Source organism: Zalophus californianus, chromosome 2 (assembly GCF_009762305.2).
Source record: "Zalophus californianus isolate mZalCal1 chromosome 2, mZalCal1.pri.v2, whole genome shotgun sequence".
NCBI lineage: Eukaryota > Metazoa > Chordata > Mammalia > Carnivora > Otariidae > Zalophus > Zalophus californianus.
In genome coordinates this window covers 195,904,812-195,921,617 of record NC_045596.1, presented here as the reverse complement: position 1 = coordinate 195,921,617, position 16,806 = coordinate 195,904,812, and the positions used below count along the sequence as shown (strand labels likewise).

At 40.5% G+C, this 16,806-nt stretch overlaps 1 protein-coding gene across 1 annotated transcript in view; it reads right to left on the bottom strand.

Annotated features, from left to right (window-relative positions):
- Positions 1-16,806, bottom strand: part of LOC113924524 (zinc finger protein 705A-like) — a 28,172-nt gene that overhangs the window by 10,021 nt on the left and 1,345 nt on the right. Inside the window, 1 exon segment of the mRNA XM_035726369.1 lies at positions 593-719. Within this exon segment, the coding sequence (XP_035582262.1) occupies positions 593-719 (127 nt within the window).

Sequence of the window (16,806 nt, the reverse complement as noted above, 5' to 3'; positions counted from 1 at the left end):
AAGTTCCTTCAGCAGACCAGGAGGAAATCCAGGCTGGAGGCCAAAATGGTGAGGACTGCTAGATGCTGATGCTCATGCACAAGTTCAGAGAAAGAATGCAGAATCATCAGTCTTTTCAAAATGGGAAAGACTAAATGTCTCCACGGTGGGTTAAAAGTTATTTTCAAACAGCATCCGATAAACATAAGAGCCACAAGAATAATAAAAATTATGTTATTTTCACAACTCTAGTCTCAAGCCTCCACATAGTGAGGAAGACAGAACCATTACTTCTAAGATATTTAATCAATTTATTTAGGAATTAAAATAACCATTGAGTTTCCAATTCTGTTCTGAATGCTGGAGACTGAGTAGCAAGAAAGGTATGAAACTGTGGTCAAGTTTACATTCTAGTGTGTTGACCAAAAGTATAATGTGAGGCAACTCCTCACATACATATATGAGGTATACCTCATATACCTCACACTACTCCTCTTGAGTAGTTATAAGGGTTGTAAAAGAATCAGGACAGCGATTGGAGTGGGATATGGGGGAGCTGTTCTATACATTCAATGAGTGAATGAATGGGAAACAAACATGTTGGCAGACTTACCCAGAAAGACCAGACGACTGATATTCTCCAGCATCACGTCTCTGAACAGCTTTCGCTGGGATATGTCCAGCAGGGCCCACTCTTCTTCGGTGAAGTCTATAGCTACATCTTCAAACGTCACTGATTCCTAAAACATCATGGAGATTCCGTTTAGACAGAGCATCCAGAGGTAGGAGGGTTGAGATGAAAGCACTGAGGATGGAGGCAGAAGAGCCGGGTGTGTAGAAAGATCAATATACGTTTGGGGCTTCCTGTCAGGTCATTGTTAATGCTGAACTAGTATCTGCCTTTGGATACATAAACAGAGATCTACACACTCTGACTTCATAATACTTTATTATAAAGCAATATCACACGAAGTGTGGCATAATACAACCTGGACATGTTTCAGTAACCTGGTGATTAGAACTTCCAGACAGGTGATTATAAAATATTTGCTTGAAAATCCATAACTAAAACTCTCTTCCCCATTAATTCCAAGTAACTCTACAGATCCATTATGAGACAAATAATAACCATGGGGTACTGTCTTTAAACCATAATCATTGGTTTAAATTATTCTCTAGGTGAACTTCTGGTTCCTCGTCTATGAACTGGTTTAATAATGTGTTGTGAATGTTAAAAGATCCAAGGCCTTGATCTAGGGAGTGTTTCCTGTCAAGCAAACCTGCATTAAATATAAGACATTATCATTAAAATATCAGAAAACCTTGAAAGAATTGCCAGCATTACTCAGAACTGAAAAAAATTCATAGATGTCTCTCTTAATGCTACATGACTCGGGTGTTCGTAACAAACGATAAGGTCAGATGGCTCAGCAGCACAAGCCAGGGACCTCTGAGATGGCTGTACTGAAGGACAGTCCTAGCCTGACCATTCCCGTGTTATGAGGACTCTCATTCTCAATATTCTGTGGGATCTCAGGCACCAGTTATCACTGTTTCTCTTGTATCTTTATTTTGTCTCCATGCGAAAGGATAAAGGAGACTTCATGACTGGTTTGAGCCTATCCAGTTTTTCAAAAATTTACATGGGAACCTAATTTTATTCTTCCTACCATACTCTTTTTCCTTTATGTGTAGTGCAATTAAGAAAATACCACTCCCTACACATTGCTTCCAGTTATCAAATACGAACCAAAGGTTAATTACTAAGAGGTAATACATGTGACTGGGGACAAGCATGATAGTGATAATTTCAGTTATATTTTTTAGGAATTTTCAAAAGTGCAAATTCTAATAATTATATGGGGTTTAAAATTGAGAAAAACATAAAATGATTCTTCCTTCCTTCTAAACCTCTCTCCCGTTCCTCTCAACACTGAGCAATGCTCACACCAGGTCTTGTAACACTGGATTAATTATACTCACATGCTGAAACATCTACTTCCCTACTGGACTATAATATTTCCCTCACTCATCTCTAGCACTTGCAATCACCACCATCCTAAGCCCATTGCATCCAAAAAACATGGTTAATGAGTTGAATTATTTGCCAGTGAGGTCATAGGCTGGATGAGGGAAAGAAAACTTCTCTTATCTCTTCTGTAAATACACAAGCTTAATGGAAGCTATCATAAATTTGCATGTTAGGAAAGAGATTAATTATCAATGAGTTCCTGACAGATGGTAACTATTCCAGAGTCCAGAGGAACTTAGCACACAGATGCCTGAACCCCACCTGATTGCACTTAGAAGATACATGCCAATAGGAAAAACTTGCCCATCTGATGGCACTAGGGTGTTACTTCAGCAGAAAGAGGCTTCCCTACTCACTGGTGACTGCACTGTTAGTAACTCAGTTGTCAGGTATCTTTCTCTGGGTTTTTGCTCGGACAGTCCAAGCACTAGGCAGGCAAAGCTGAGGATAGAGAAAGAAGCCATGAGACTCCTGTCCTGTGCACAATTTCCAGTCTCACCTGTCATGAGGCCCTGAAACTTCACCTGGGGAACACCCCCAGCCCTACAAACTGAAACAAGTGGTGCACTCTAAGAATAGAGTGCAAGAGGTCACTCCTATCCCAGGGTCAAATTTAAGAAGGTTATAACTGTGGTTGAAAATAAAGAAGGTCAAAAATACAGATATCTTACATCGCTTCTCTGCCTTTTGGCTAAGATCAAGTGTAAAATACAGATATCTTACAAATCGGAACCTAATAAGCATTGCGTTTTGTATTTTAATTAGCCTATGGCATCCCAAATTATTTAATTCCCTCCCTGATTCCAAAGCATAGTGATCCCCGACTCATGCCACATATAGGGTTTTGTTTTTACCTGAAGATGAATGCTGTGGAATTTCTCAGATTTCGTTATTCTTGCCTTATTTGCTAGCAATGGTTCTCCAGCATCCATGGCAGTCCTCTGAAGCCTAACTCCCTTCCTGCTCTTGGGTCCCCCAGAGACTTGAATATCAAGCAACTAAGACTCTACTTTATGATGGAGTTAATCAACTCAAGATCTTTTATAAATTAACTTCTCCCCTAACATCAGTAACAATTTAATGTATTTCATGGACAAATAATGGAAATGCATCATGAACAAAGGGATAATTAACTCACCCATTTGTACCTGAGGCCCAGGAGAAAAAGAAAAGTTAAATTTGTACTAAATGTGTCTGTGTACTTACATATTTATATGTATTTGCCAATTTAATCACCACAATGACCATGCTAATTATAATCTGTTGGCCAATTTAACAAATGACCCAAGCAGAGGTTTCAAAAACTTTAGTAATTGACAAAGTTACACAGCTAGAAAATGGAATAGCTCTCTTCAATTTTAACTGTCTCCTAGGTGCAAATTCCTCTTAGGTAACACAGCACACCTAGGCTTTACCTGGAACAGTACCACAGAACATGAATCATCAGAAGCACCATGTTATTACAATGTCTTTTTCTCCTTTGATTTTTTACAAAAGATCTCCTCATCTCCAGCTTCTCTACCACATGGGAATGACCAGAGTATTGACCCCACTTCCTAAACATCATAATCTCTCTTCATCTTTATTGCCTCCATTTAATCTATATTTTCTCAGTCCAACACACGTTTACCAAGACCACCATATTTTCTCGTCTCTTGAGCTATCTATTGCATCAGCTCATCAAGACCCAAGTAACAGCTCCTCTTCTATGACTGCAGCAGAAAGCACATGGTTAAGATGTTGATCCCAGTCTAAGCACATAATCACTGCTCCAGGTGGCCTTCTGTGATACCTAGCATTCTATTATGCTCTGCTAATAGTAATTATAATTATTATTATTCCAGTACCAGTGGCTGGGTGGCATAAGCAACAGAAATTTATTTTCTCATTATTCTAGAGGCTAGAAGGCTGAGATTAAGATGTATACAGGGTTGGTTTCTTCTGAGGCCAGTCTTCTTGGCTTGTAGACAGCTATCTTCCCCCTGTCTTCACGTGGACTTCCTTCTACATGTGTCTGTGCCCGACTTTCCAGTTATATTGGATTAGGACCCTTCCTTACCTCTTTCTAAATTACCCCTTTAAAGAACCTATCTCCAAATAAATTTATATGCTGATATATTCGGAGTAACAAACTACAATGTATGAATTGGGTGAAGGGAGACGCACACAATTCAGCCCATAACACAGATGCATTACATAATATGACAAGGCAACTCAGTATATCACTACAATATCTACCTGTCTGCATTCATATCCACTGGTTATTCCTTTTCTCCTATTAAATTAAATTCTTGGCTACCCCTGGCTATGTCCAATGTCTACACAATTGAATTCTTTTCTCTCCTTTTTTGGGGGAACTACATTATTGATTTAAATTAAATGTCTTTTAAGAGAAACCTCCCCATACATTTACAATCAATCCCCTCCTATGTCTCCAGATTTGTCCTCTGAAAATGTTTTCTCCCTGCTATTCCTCACAGTCAAACTGGAAATGCAGTTACCAATTTCAAGCAGATATAAAAGAGAAGTCCCAGAGTAATGCAAGGATCTGCAAACTGCAGAAATGTATCCAATATCCAGGGCAATTCACCGTTCTCTATACACACCAAATTGAGTGTGTATAGAGACACTCTGTAAATGCACTTTAGTGATTGAATTATCCAGAAAACATGAGAGTATCCAAGGAGGGAGAATGTAGAAACACTAATTAGGAATTGACCTTGGGATTATGTTTGGGTTTGAGTTCAAGGAAAATTCAGAGTGGAATGGAATGCAACTTTTTGCTCTTAGAATGTTTCTTTTATAGAAATAAAGGAATATGTAAATCCCTATTTGATATTCAGGGAACCCTTGTGCATATGCTACTCTTAAGGAGTAGAAAGCAAGAATGTACCTAGGCATACCTGTGCTAGGTCTGTGTTTCCAAGTAGTAGGCATCAAAGGAGGTCACTGAGTGGGTTTTAACTGGTACCTAAAAAGCAGCCCCCGCAGAGCTGAGGTAATGGAAAATACCAACCAGGTCCCACAAACTCTCCATACATCCTGTGTTTAATAGCCATCATTTTGAGACAGGAACATTTTCTGCTATAGCACAACACTGACATGTATTTATCTCCAAAATATTACCTTGAATTGATGTTGTTTAAGGAGGACTAACCTGAATAATAATGACCTGGGAAAAAATGCAGTAGCTATTAAAAAGGCTAAAGTATAAAATAAGTCAGATTGAAAAACTAGTTGGAGATCATTATTCAAGGAATCCTTTGCCTTTGAGCCAAAGAACATCACTTAAGTTATCCAATAATTTTAGGAATGAATTGATTACAATTTACTAAAAGCCTTAATTAAAAAGACTTCAAATCAGAATTATAAGAATGAAAATGGGATTTTAAGACAAATGGAAGAGATTTTAAGACAAGAGAAGAAAGAAAAATGACCACAGAGTTCTAAAGCTTCCAATAGGAAAATGAAACCATGTAAGAGAAGAGACTGCACTGGGAAATTAAGAAGGAAAACAGACACTGCTTAAAAGTCACTCATATCTGTGGCTATCAGGTTTTTAAATGAGCAAAAAAAATTAAGTAAAAGCTTGTGAGGGGATTAGAGAGAAATTGAAAGCTATGGAAAACAAACCCCAAACCCATATTGTTTTTGCTGCTATATGTAACAAAGGAAATGATATGAAATAATTATATTATTTAATTTAATAAAGATATAAAACATATGAAACAGAATTTTTGAGTTCATGAGAATCTATTAAGAGTTTGGAAAAATGTACATAAAACAAAAATTAACAAGAGCCCCACTCCCCCCCAAAAATGTCTATAATTCAAAGATGAAGAATTATTTGAAGATCGTTATACAAACTCAAGCCAAATATGGGATGAATTTCACTCAACAAAATAAGATATTGGAGAATGCCTACTAAGCCTTCAGGGAAACCAGCTGTGATCTTTAATCTTATAACCCAGGAAACCCTTCCTCAAATATCACAACAAGACATGGAAAAGACATGCGTAAGTATAACTTACAGATAAAATAACAATTGAAATGATCACATAGAGATATGTCAGGGACCAAAAGGACACACATTATGAGAAAGAAGTCAAAACAGACCTATTTAAACCTAGATTAGAAACTATCTCAGAAAATGGAGATTAAGTGCACTTCCAAAACCATAGCAATATAAGCAATCTTTAAAAGAACTAACAAAACCTATTTAATGGTTCTAAATTATTCAGTAATTTATGAAAAAATACATTGGCCAACTTCTTACTAAAGCAGGAATAGTGACTTAAATCTTTGGTGACCTCAGGACAGGTGATTGCACACCATAGGTTCTTCCTCCAGATTTCAAAGAGCTACCTAGAAGGAGGCATTCAGCTTCCTCAACATCACCTTAATATTTTAAGGGTGCTGCTAACCATGAAAGAGTAGAGCTTTTACTTCCAGCCATCCCAGGGCTATTTTGACACACTTTGTTACTTTTTGGGTGTTTTAGGAACCTTTACCCCCCATACCAAATCTGTGTTCCCCAACAGATCTGTCAATAAAAATGACTGATATCTACTCATAATCACTCACTTGCCTTTTTCCCTTCTTCAATTTGGAACTACAGTCTGGAAAGTGATGTTATTAGGTGAGCTCTCTCAAATTTCAACACTATGATGGGTTAGGCACTATTCTAGGTGCTAAGGATGTAGCAGTCGACATAACTGAAATGGTTTGCCTTCTTGCCTCTTACAGCTTAGCAGTGCACAGACAGGAAAGTAAAGACAAATCACAAGGTACAAGAAAGTAGCTTTAAATATGAAGACGGGATTAAACCAAAACAAATGTACATCAAATTCATACTGAAAATGGAGAAATATATCCTCTCAGGTTGGATTACAAATCAAAGTTCAACCTTTCATGATTTTCAACATTTAATATCTTAAAAGTAATTCAAGAATGGTGAAATTGGATTTAAGATTACAATCGTTCTAGAATTTTGTCTATGAAAGCACCGTATCCTGACACAGAAGGTTTATTTTCAAGGTGCGAAATGGACCCTGCATACCAATGGTTTGTGTACCAGGATGGGTAAAATCTCAAATTTTTTTAAAAAAGGAATAGGCAACAGCCCTATAAACAAGGAAATAATACCAGAACGTGACCGCTATAGAAGACACAATCTGTCAACTGAAAAATAAGGAGAAAAAAATCTCTGTCAAAGTTGACACTAAATTTTTTAAGTACATTATGAAAAATAACATTTGAGTGCAGTAACGTGTAAATACAAATGCAGCAAAGCTAAAACAATATTCACAGGAAATTATTTGTTTTAAATATATATTAATTTTTTTTTAGAGACAGCTTGAGAGTGAGAGCAGGAGAAGGGGGAAGGGGGGGGGGCAGAGAGAGAATCCCAAGCAGGTTCCATGCCCATCGCGGAGCCCATCGCGGGGCTCAATCTCATGACCCTGAGATCATGACTTGAGCCAATATCAAGAGTCAGATCCTTAACCAACTGAGCCACCCAGGCACCACTATATTAATTTTTAAATGATTAAATTAGTCACATATCTAAAGACATTTATGAAGAAAATCACTTGATGAAACCCATAAAAGGAAATTAGTTCAGAGAAGCAGAAAATGAAGTATTTACAATAAAAAATAATAAAAACATAAGATGTAGATCGCTGTGCCAGTAGAACTTTCCAAGATGAAGGAAATGCTCTATATCTGCATTGTACAATACAGTATCTGCCAGACATACATAGTTACAGAATACTAGAAATTTGCCCAGCTCTGCTGAGATCTGAATTTTAGCTATTTAATTTTTATTAATTTAAATTTTATAGTCACATGTGGCTGGTAGTTATTGGAAAGCAAAAATCTAGAGTCTTAGGGTAGGCAGTTAAAATAATTAAATCGATTCAAGGCCAATATGGAAAGGGGACACAAATAGTCAAAAATAGGGAATGACAATGGTGGTGTAAATGTTGACACAAATATCAAGATCATAAGAAGCTACTTTGATAGGACAGATGTCTAAAGAGGCAGAACTTACATAATTTTAAAGGAATCAGGCCAGCTCACATTTCACTGGAGAACTCACCAGAACCCAGAGTTGGAGAAGATGGGGAAGCCAAATTCTCTGGCAAGTTCCACAGGCAAGCAGCCAATTCTTTTTCTTCCAATGTCCCAGACCTCTCCATTTCTTCCCAGGGAAAATGCCTGTTTAACTTCCCTTCTATACTGGGAAAAACCCTTAATAACTTAATCAGAGCTACATTCCAGGGGACACACCCTGATTGGAAAAATCCTAAACCTAATCAGGGCTTCAGCCTGTGGGACACACCCTGTCCAATTTGATTGGATTGTCCAGACTAACACAAAATTATAACCCTCACACAAAGTCAGAGAGTAGAGATGTAAGGACACTGTGAAGAGATATTAGAAAGATCCATTCATTCCTTTACTCATTCATAAATATTTTTGAGTGCATTCTATGTACCAGAAAACACTGTACATCTTGGAAATGAAGCAGGGGATCACACCCAATGGGATTCTGGATGTGAGGGCGATCTGGCTGTGACATCTGTCACCCCATTGATCGCCAGGGTTGATTTGGCTGATCTGGCTGACTAGGCGGGTGTCCCCTTCCTCCCTCACCACTCCATGTGTGTCCCTCCCGAAGCTGTGCGCTCGGTCGAAGAGGACGACCTTCCCCAATACAGGAGGACCATTCTTTGGTCAAGGGTATGCGAGCAGCTGCCCTCCCCTGCTAGAACCTCCAAACAAGCTCTCAAGGTCCATTTGTAGGAGAACATAGGGTGGTCAACTTCCAAGACTCCGGACACATCAAATGAGGTGCTGCATGTGGCAGTCTGCCTTTCTTAAAAAAAGAAAAGAAAAGAAAAAAAACACTTAATGGGATTCTATGGACATGAAACTGGGGGAAATACAGACTTAAAAATAATTTTTTAAAATGTTTACTTGGATAAAGAAGATGCACGTGATGTGATGAACACTGGGTGTTATGCACAACTGATAAATTGTTGAACACTACATCTGACACTAATAATGTACTATACGTTGGCTAATTGAATTTAAATTTAAAAAGAAGATGTGATATATACAATGGAATATTACTCAGCCTTCAAAAGGAATGAAAGCTTGCCATTTGCAATGACATGGAACTAGAGGGTATTATGCTAAGTGAAATAAGTCAAAGCCAAATACTATATGATTTAACTCATGTGGAATTTAAGAAACAAAACAGATGAACATAGGGGAAGGGAAGGAAAAATAAGATGATAATTGAGAGGGAGGCAAACCATAAGACACTGAACTCTAGGGAACAAACTGAGGGTTGCTGGAGGGGAGGTGGGTGAAGGGATGTGGTAACTGGGTGATGGGCATTAAGGAGGGCACATGATGTAAGGAGCACTGGGTGTTATATGCAACTGATGAATCAGTAAATTCTACCTCTGAAACTAATAAAATCAGTCAATCAATAAAATAAAAATAAAAATGTTTACTTGACTGCTGGGAACTGGCCACATGTTAATTTTAAGAACCTGTTACAAATTTATTAATTATCCAAAGAAGATGGGGGAAACAATCTTATATTTTATTTCTTGGTTAGTGGGGAAATAATTGAAAACAGAATCACATAATAAAATACGGTCAGCAACTTTGCTTCCAGGCCATTCCCAGTTGATTTACACATCTGAGTGGAATTCTTAACACTTGTAAAGATAGACTCTTCTGGCTTAAAATTCCTTAAAATTTCCAAGGGGAAATAAGTAAGCCAGAGGACATAGTAAGTATTCCGTTGTATCCGAAGACATTTTGTTTTTCTCTCCAGAAATGCCCGGCAGTCCTAGTAAGCCATGTATGTAAGTTCCTTCTTCCATGCTCAGCAAAGAATACGTCAGAGTACATCTGCCATTACCAGGGAGTATCCATGGACTCTACTTTCACCTTCATTAGATGGCATATTAACAATTTCACAAATGAAGTAGATAATTTGGGGTGTAGATGCTTTCAACCACTAGATCTAACATAGTCTTGCACTTTTCACTTATCTCCCTCAGAACAGGAAAAGGATTACCTTTCCTCTCAGGCAATTTATTTCTGCATTTGTGTTTGGTTTCCTATTCTCTCCTACTGTATCACGAATTTTATGCTATGATTTAAAGCATATTCCTCTTATTTGAAAGTACTCCTTCTCAATCTGATCCATCCCCTTAGCATTTCAACAGGTGATGGCATCACCCAGCCTGAAATTTGCATTGAAAAACAAAAACACTTTGATCTCCATTTATTTCCAACTGCTTCTCTCATCTTCTTTGCAATCCAAGGGGAGGTAAGATCCGCTAATCGACTTTTCTCCTCATCCCACACCAATCTGATTTTATTTTTTGTCCCTGTTAATTCATGGACCTCTTTCTTGCTGACAGTTCAAACCTTCCAACCAACAACAAAAAAATGTCATAGAGTGTCATCAGTCTTTATGTTAGTTTCAACCATAGCAGAATTTGATTGCTCCTGTTTGCAAGCCCTCTGTTCCCTGGAGTCTTTTCTCCATTGTCATGTTTGAGGTTCCCAGAGAGCAGACAAGATGGAGTTCAGGGCACTGGGTGTTTACTAGGCAGTGATCTCCAGATGAACATGTTTGGAAAGGGTGGGGAGGAAGAAACCCAGGCGGAAGGAGAAGTCTGGAGGCTGCAGGGCAGCCTTACAGCATCAGCCTACCACACAGGGTGCTGGAGAACTAGCGGGGCCTGTCACACTTGTCCTAAATTGAAGCAAAGTGGCCAGGCCTATATATTCCCCGCCTCTACCAATAATCACTGCATGTCAGTCCCTCTGGGGAGCAGTTGTCTTGAGGCAGGTGGCTCTTTGCAGCTGAGTCAAACCCTGCATCTGTTGACAAAGTCCTCCAGGAAGGCTTCGCATGGCTCCTCCCATTCCATGTCATCACCTGCAGATCAGAAAGTAATAAGGATGGTGTCCTACAAGAACTGGCCCAGATAGGCAAATCTAGACGTCTAAAACTGGCAGGCCTGGCAAAGTACAGATGGCAGAGAGGCAGCTAACATACAAGGGATGACAGAACACTGGAAGCTCAGGGTTTGTCCTAGTGGTGCTTCTGCGTGACAGGTGTGGGACGGGTCCCCTGCTTTTCCTTGCACGGAGCCTGTCAGCCAGGTGTCCTCACTCCTAGAGGGTGGTGGGGGGTGTTCAGGGCCCCAGACCAAGGTCCCTCTACCTTTGCCCACAAGGCTCTTTTTTCATGGTTGGCACACTAACTCTTCTGCCCTCCACTGGGTTGGAATTCTCTTTTCTCTTGCTAATAGGCTTTGCCCTCATGGAACATATTTCACTGTTAAATCTAGAATGCAGACTCCAACAACCCCATGAGAACTGATATTACCATATTACTCCCTTAGGGAAACCTGTCTTCTAATCTCCCATCTCCTTAGGTTATGATTATCATTAACATAATAATTATAATTCCCTGACTATGAGCATTATCATGATTGTTATTGTTATTCATCATTATCTTCATTGTTACCTTTCTTACTATGAATTATTTTTGTAGTTGGTTGATATACAACCTTCAATGGAGTTTCTCCTCAGGAAAGCGATTCCTGCTGTACCACATGATACTTATTTTTCTGAGGAGCATCCTGAAATATTCCAAGTCAGCCTCCAGAAGCAGGACCAGCCCCTGATACCAGGGGAGACTCCTGGAGGGTATCCTTCACACACATCCCTTAGTTAAAATTTAAAATCCCCTCTAGGGCCCACTGACTGCTTGTGCCAGCCTGGAAGCCCAGGGAAGTTGTCCTTGGATGAACAGAACTGCCACAAAATTATTTTAGTTAATCGGGGGTCCCACGACCACTGTTGCCTTCTCGAAAAGGTGGGAGATGGCATCTCTGCCCATATGAACGTTCGTGTGAGTTTCTAGATCTGATCTGGAGCCCTGGGACCACTGTAGCTAAAAATCGAGGTGCTACAGTGGTCCCTCTAGCTAAAAATGGCTCCCTAGGCTCTAGAAATCCAAGTCCCACCAGGTATCCAGGATAGGGTGGTCAGTATTGAAGGCACAGAGACTGTGAACTCCCATCCTGTATAATCCACGACTTTTCTCGGTCTTCCAAGGGAGCCTGGCAGCCACCCTGCTGGTATGAGGACGGGTGATGCCTCCTACAGCCTCTGCAAATATTTTACGTGACCTTGAAGATATGAACTGGGAAGTCTGGAGGCTCCAGGGTCTAAGCAGGAAAAGAAGCAGAAGGGGTGCTGGGCAGGGAGGGCAGGGATAGTAATGGCAGCCTGGGTGTCCATTTGATGCCGGGCTCTTTTGTGCCAGGGGTAGACATGGAGTCCTGCCTCACCTGCACAGGGGCCAATCTCCTGAAATCTGGTGGCTGTCCTGCTGCAAGCGGGCCCACAATGGGCTCCCACTCCCTCTGCCCCAAGGGCCGGCCCTCAAGGGGTTTGCATGCAATTTCCCAAGGTGGCCCAGAACCTCCTACAGGCTGGCTTTTTTTCCCTCCTGCTGATCACCTCTGCCTCATGTCATGGATTTCATGTGCACACCCAGGGCTCCAAACCCTCCACCCTGTAAGGCCCAGGACAGTCACTTGGTCATTCACTTAGGGGACTCAATACACAACCTCCTTATTTATCATTTTTTCCATATTAATAGTAGTGGAATTAATATAATTCATGATGATTATTGTAATTCATTATTTTTATCAGTAAATTTTTTATCATGGATTATTTTTGTTGTTGATGCTGTACTACATTATAGCTCTCTTTTCATGAAACAGGTCAGATTTTTTGAAGATGATTACAGAGAGTTCCCCAACAGACCTATAATTCACACACTTGCTTCCGTGTCCCCACTGCATGAGTTGGAGTGTGTTCCTCTGATGAGATCTGTGAAATATTGTGTGTCCCCCTCTAGAGGCATTGACAGATCTGTGATGATAGGGGATTCCTGAGGAGGACTTCCTTTGCCAACCTGATCCCCTAGAAAAATGTCTGTCTGCTGTCTGCTTCAGGTATTTTTCGTGTGTGTGTGTGTGTGTGTGTGTGTGTGTGTGTGTGTGTGTGTGTGTGTGTGTTTTACAAAGTTGTGTCTTTCCATTTTCGTGTGTGTGTGTGTGTGTGTGTGTGTGTGTGTGTGTGTGTGTTTTACAAAGTTGTGTCTTTCCATAGAGATGGTAGAATTATCTGCTCCATATTCCCTCTCCTAATCCCTCTCCATCTAGGCTAACAATTTGTCATCATTCATAGAGGTAGAGTCAACTCATTTAAGAAAGCTCCACACTTTCTAGAAGCATCAACTTATATTGTGTTTCTGAGTTAAAATCATAGGCTACAGATACAATGGACTACTATTCAGCCTTAAAGAGGAAGGAAATTCTGACAAACATTCTAGAACATGGATGAATGTGGAGAACATTATGCTAAGGGTACTAAGCCATTCACAAAAAGACAAATAGTGTGTGATTCTGCTTTATGAGGTGCCTAGAGTAGTCAAATTCACAGAGACAGAAAGTAGAATGGTGGTCACCAGGGGACGGAGGTGGAGGGGAAATGAGTGTTTAATGGGGAGAGTTCCAGTTCAGCAAAATGAAGAGTTCAGGAGGTGGATGGTGGTAATGGATGCACCACAGTATAAGTGTACTTAATACCACTGAACTGTAAACCCCAAAACATGGATGGAACTGGAGGGGATTACGCTAAGTGACATAAGTCAAGCAGAGAAAAACAATTATCATATGGCTTCACTCATATGTGGAACATAAGCAAGAACACAGGAGGACCACAGGGGAAGGGAGGGAAATCTGAAGCAGGGGGCGGAATCAGAGAGGGAGACAAACCCTGAAAGACTCTGGACTCCAGGAAACAAACTTCGGGTTTCAGAGGGGACGGGGTGGGGGGATGGGCTAGCCAGGTGATGGGTATTAAGGAGGGCACGTGTTGTGATGAGCACTGGGTGTTATACACAACTAATGAATCATTGAACACTACATCAAAACTAATGATGTACTAACTATACAGTGGCTAACCGAACATAATCAAAAAAAGATTGTTAATTTTATGATATGTAATCTTACAAAAGTAATGGAAAGACTCACAGGCTGAAATGCTTTTTGGGTCTTCTGCCTGAGACGTAATTCAATGAACTGATTGTTGCCATTCAAAAGTGACCCTCAACATTGTTTCACCCCTTGCTCAGTGCTTCCTAATATGCTTGTGTCCTTTCTCTGCCTGTTGCAATGATGTCAACATGAATGTCTTTGTTTAATTAATAGGAGGTTTATTACTTTGAGGGAGAGTCACAGGTGTGTTGCTGGTTGTGGGCTTGCTTGTATTTTCAATGTGAACAGGTTTTGCTGTTGCACAACCCAACATAGCACCCTCATGTTCCTATCTGCCGTGCAGGGAAATATATTTTTCTTGCACCATCCTATTAAGTAGGAGCTGTACTCTGAAAGGTATCAGTCTGAGGAGATTGAGAAAGTTTTACATCACTGCATCAGTATTGAAAGTCTTTGTCTTTCAGCGTCACGTGGAAAGTTGATATTCTCCTACATCTTGGTGGTCTATAGTCTATTCTCCCCTCTCCTTAGGTTTATTATTATTATTATGACTCTCATCGTAAATCCTGTTGTCATTATTGTTGTTAATCACCAGGATCCTAATTATTTCAGCAATTAAGATTTATCATTGTTGCTGCAGCTGCTGTTAGAAAATCTTGAATCGACTTGCTCCATCCAGGAAGGGTGTCTGGTTTACTGAAGAGGATGATGGAGATTTCTCAAAAATACACACAAATGAACAGAGGCTTCCAGGTCACTCCTGGTGCCCTTTATAGATATGAGCATCCACAAACATTTCCAACTTTCCTTCCAGGGTCCTGAAGTGACCATTTTGACAGGGGAGGCTTGGTGAGGGCATTTTGGCCTGCCTGAGCCTCTGGGAAATATTATGAGTCACCTCTGGGACCCGTAACCACTTGTGTTTGCCTGCGAGACCCAGGGAAGCCATCCACGGCCCACCAGGCTCAACGAAAATTGTCCTAAGACCACCACGGACCCAGGAATAGATGGAACAAGCATGGGAGGCCAGGGGTGGGGTCCCCACCCTCTAGAGCCTCTGCAGTATTTCTAGGTAAGCCCCAGAACCCGGGAACTGCTGTCCCTGCCTTCTTGTGTAGTCCCATACTGGACGGGAAGTACCATGCACAACAAGGAAGAACCAATTCAGGTGCCAACCAACAGCCCCGGGCCCAAAAGCACAATCTCTTTAATCCGGACAACAGATGGCAGAAAGGACAATAGGGATGTGGGGGCTGAGAAAGTGCTAGAGCCTTAATGTTAACCATGGCGGGGGCGCTTTGCAGGATGGAGAGTGGGGAGATGTCCTTGCATATGGCCATATTTCAAGGAGACCCATCTCCCTGGAAGACACACACACATACTCACTTACTCACACACATACATGAACTAATATTAAGTGTCCCTAAATGACGGATGGTTTTCCAGATATATTTTCACATCCTATTACTTTTTCCTCATTAGGACATCATTCATGGAAAGAACGATATGATTCCAGGGCACCTGGGTGGCTCAGTCATTAAGCGTCTGACCTCAGCTCAGGTCATGATCCCAGGGTCCTGGGATCGAGCCCTGCATCGGGCTCTCTGCTCGGCGGGAAGACTGCTTCTTCCTCCCCCACTCCCCCTGCTTGTGTGCCTTCTCTCGCTGTGTCTCTCTCTGTCAAATAAATAAAATCTTTAAAAAAATGATATGATTCCAGGTTTACTCTAAAGAATCCAGCTTCCTTCCCCCACCTACCCACCCACCAAGCTGAGTTTGGAATGAGTTATACAATACTGCTAATTGTTAGTAATTTTTGAAACTATCTTAAGGGTACATAGAGTTTCATTTTATTTTCTCTGATTTGGGGAATGTTTCAAATAAACAAATATATAAAGCATTTGTGCATTACTTAGAAAATATGTTTATACTAAATTATTTTAAATCCACTGCTGGTTTCTTTTTGGTTACTTCAATTAATACTTGATCCATACATCCATAAGTAAGAATGGGTTACATATTTTCCTTCAGCACCATCCAGATTTCCAGAACCATTTTAGAGTTTTCTCCCACTTTTCCCAAATGGGCAATGATATGAGTGAAAGATAATGGTTCTATATTCTAGGAAGACTAATCTACATATATTTTTTAAAGTCAAATTTCCCGGTGACATTTTTTTATTTTAAGTTTTTAATTTTTTTAAAGATTTTATTTATTTATTTGAGAGAGAATGTGAGAGAGATCAGGAGCAAGGGGGAAGGGTAGAGGGAGAAGGAGACTCCCTGCTGAGCTGGGAGCCGGATGTGGGACTCGATCCCAGGACCCTGGGATCGTGACCTGAGCTGAAGGCAGACACTTAACTGGCTGAGCCACCCAGACGCCCTTAAGTTTTTATTTTAATTCCAGTTAGGTAACATACAGTTACATTAGTTTCAGGTGTAAAATATAGTGATTCAACGCTTCCATACATCACCCTGTGCTCATCACAACAAGTGCACTCCTTAATCCCCATTACCTATTTAAACCATCCCTGAACCCACCCCCCCCGTGACATTTTTAAAGATGACATTTTCTAAAGGAACGTATCCTAAAAGGGGTTTATTTGCTTCAGTTGGTTTTGCCTCCATGATCCTCTTTCCTAGAGCCCTTGGCAAGCCCTCACTCTCAGTTCATGGTGGA